Source organism: Artemia sp. Qi Xiang Cuo, chromosome 13 (genome assembly GCF_049724085.1).
Source record: "Artemia sp. Qi Xiang Cuo chromosome 13, ASM4972408v1, whole genome shotgun sequence".
Taxonomy (NCBI): Eukaryota; Metazoa; Arthropoda; class Branchiopoda; order Anostraca; family Artemiidae; genus Artemia; species Artemia sp. Qi Xiang Cuo.
This window is the reverse complement of record NC_142806.1, coordinates 39,988,534-39,990,874: the sequence shown is the minus strand read 5'-3', so window position 1 is coordinate 39,990,874 and position 2,341 is coordinate 39,988,534. Positions and strand designations below refer to the sequence as shown.

At 33.2% G+C, this 2,341-nt stretch overlaps 1 protein-coding gene across 1 annotated transcript in view; it reads right to left on the bottom strand.

Annotated features, from left to right (window-relative positions):
- The window catches only part of LOC148945273 (uncharacterized), a 142,926-nt gene extending 140,973 nt beyond the window's left edge, over positions 1-1,953 (bottom strand). The window contains exon 1 of the mRNA XM_089098996.1: positions 1,765-1,953. Coding sequence (XP_088955122.1) covers positions 1,765-1,953 — 189 coding nt within the window. The remainder of the gene's footprint in view (positions 1-1,764) is intronic.
- Positions 1,954-2,341: the final 388 nt, after the last annotated feature.

The window sequence follows — 2,341 nt, the reverse complement described above, 5'->3', positions numbered from 1 at the left end:
AAACGTTCGTAAATAAAGTTCAACAAGTTTCGAGAAAGCCATTTAACCAAATAAAAGTAAAATTAATATGCAAATTTTGTTTTAATTATTCATGCACGGTGAGCCAAAATCAAAGCCTGCATTAATTAAAATACGTTCACAAATGAAATAAAAAAAAACAAGTTTTTTTAACTGAAAGTAAGGAACGACGTTAAAACTTAAAACGAACAGAAATTATTCCGTATATGAAAGGGGCGGTCCCCTCCTCAAAGCCTCGCTCTTTACGCTAAAGTTTGACTTTCTCATAACTCAATTTTTTTTTAAACAATAAAATTTTGTTTTAATTGCAAATTTTTTTAATTAACTTTAACAAAATTCACACCATCAGATCCAACTTATCAACGAACATTATTAAAGAAGCTTCAAATTCCTATCTGCAAAAATATGTAATTTTGCATTTTTAATTAACTTTAACGAAAATTACACCATTAAATTCAGCTTATCAGAGAACCCTATTAAAGAAGTTTCACGCTCCTATCTACAATTAATTAAAAAAACATTTTCCACAAAATAAGTTTTTCAAAGAAAAGTAGTGAACTCCATTAAACAAAAAAATGTGAAAAAATAAAATCCAGTAATCTACAAAGCGTTAAACTATCACAAATCAGCATAGATAAATAAATGAAACCCAAAACGGACAGAAATTACAATAAATAGCCGAGTCAAACTCAAAACGAGCAGAAATTAACATAAGTTGGGCGCAAATCCCCTATGCCTTCCATAGGCCAGAACAAAATTTGCACTTTACTGAAAAATACAAATGAATGTGCATTGTCAGTTATATTCTGATATTTAGCAATCAAAATGTTAAAATTATTTGATTTATTAAAGTTTTAAAAGTAAAAATATTTATATTTTTTTCAGTAAAGTGCAAATTTTGTTCTGGCCTTGGGAAGGCATAGGGGTTTTGCGCCCAACTTATGTTAATTTCTGCTCGCTTGGTAGATTATTTGATTTTATTTTTGATCAGTTTTTGTTTAATGGAGTTCTTTACTTTTCTTTTAAAAACTTATTTTGTGGAAAAAGTTTTTTAATTCATTACAATATAAGGAACAGAAGCTTTTCAACAATTGACCCACAGATAGGACCATCATATCTACTTCCACATGTAACAATTCACAATGTAATTCTGTAATTCTGACCACAATAAATGATACAAGCTGTGGAACTGTGCCACTTACTTTTAGATTTAATTATAAGAAAGCTGATTGGCAAAGGTTCAAACACATCTTAAGTAATACAAATTATGAAGCGGTTTTTCAAGCTCTGGAGGTTGACCAAAAAGCCGAAATCCTAACACGTGTTCTAAAAAAAGCTACTTTAGAATCCATTCCAAGATCTTCCAACCAGCCTACACTACGCCAACCAAAAAAGATAAACAAAGTATGGAGTGAAGACAAACTGGTACGTTTTGCGAATATAATGGCCTCTTCCCGCAACAGCAGTGTGGTTTTAGGAAAGGCTTCAACACAATTGATTGTATACTCATGCAGGAGAAGGCTATAAAAAATGCTAAAAGTCAAAAGAAGGTCCTCGTAGCAGCATTTGATGACTTCAAATCTGCTTTTGACAAAATACTAGAGAAGAAGCAATGTCAGATTTTAAAAACAATGAACTTCCCAGACAAATTCATCTATTTCATCTCTGATTTCCTTAATAATAGAACATTCAAAGTGAAGATCAATGAAGCTACACCCTCTATTTTTAGACTCCATCAGGGTTTACCGTAAGGATCGCCACTTGGCCCACTTCTTTTCCTCCTCTTACTATCCGAGCACGAATTTTCAAGTGAGAGTTTAGGGCTAGATGCCTTTGCTGATGACCCCACCATTTGGAAAGTAGGATACAGCAATAATGAAGCAACTGGAAAGTTAAACGCTGCTCTGAACGAAATAGTTCGATTCTCCAAAGCATTTGGAATGAGCGTATCAGCCCAAAAAACAAAAGCGATGATGCTCAATAACAAAAACATTTCCACTCCAATGGCTCAAATAATTATTGGAGGAGAGAGACTTGATATAGTAAAAGAATGCAGATTACTGGGATTGAAAATAGACCATCTATGTACTTGGAATAAACAAGTAGAGGTGATGAAAGAGGTCTGCCTGAAAAGGATTGTAATTCTTAAAAAGACTTGCCTCTACAGAATGGGGAAACTCACGAACTGTGTTAGGAACTTTTGGAAACAATATATAAGGCCAAAAATGGAGTATGGGATAGTTGCTTATGACCATACAAATAAAAAATACATGTTGAAACTGGAAACCATCCAGAACATGGCACTCCGACTGGCTCTTGGCTT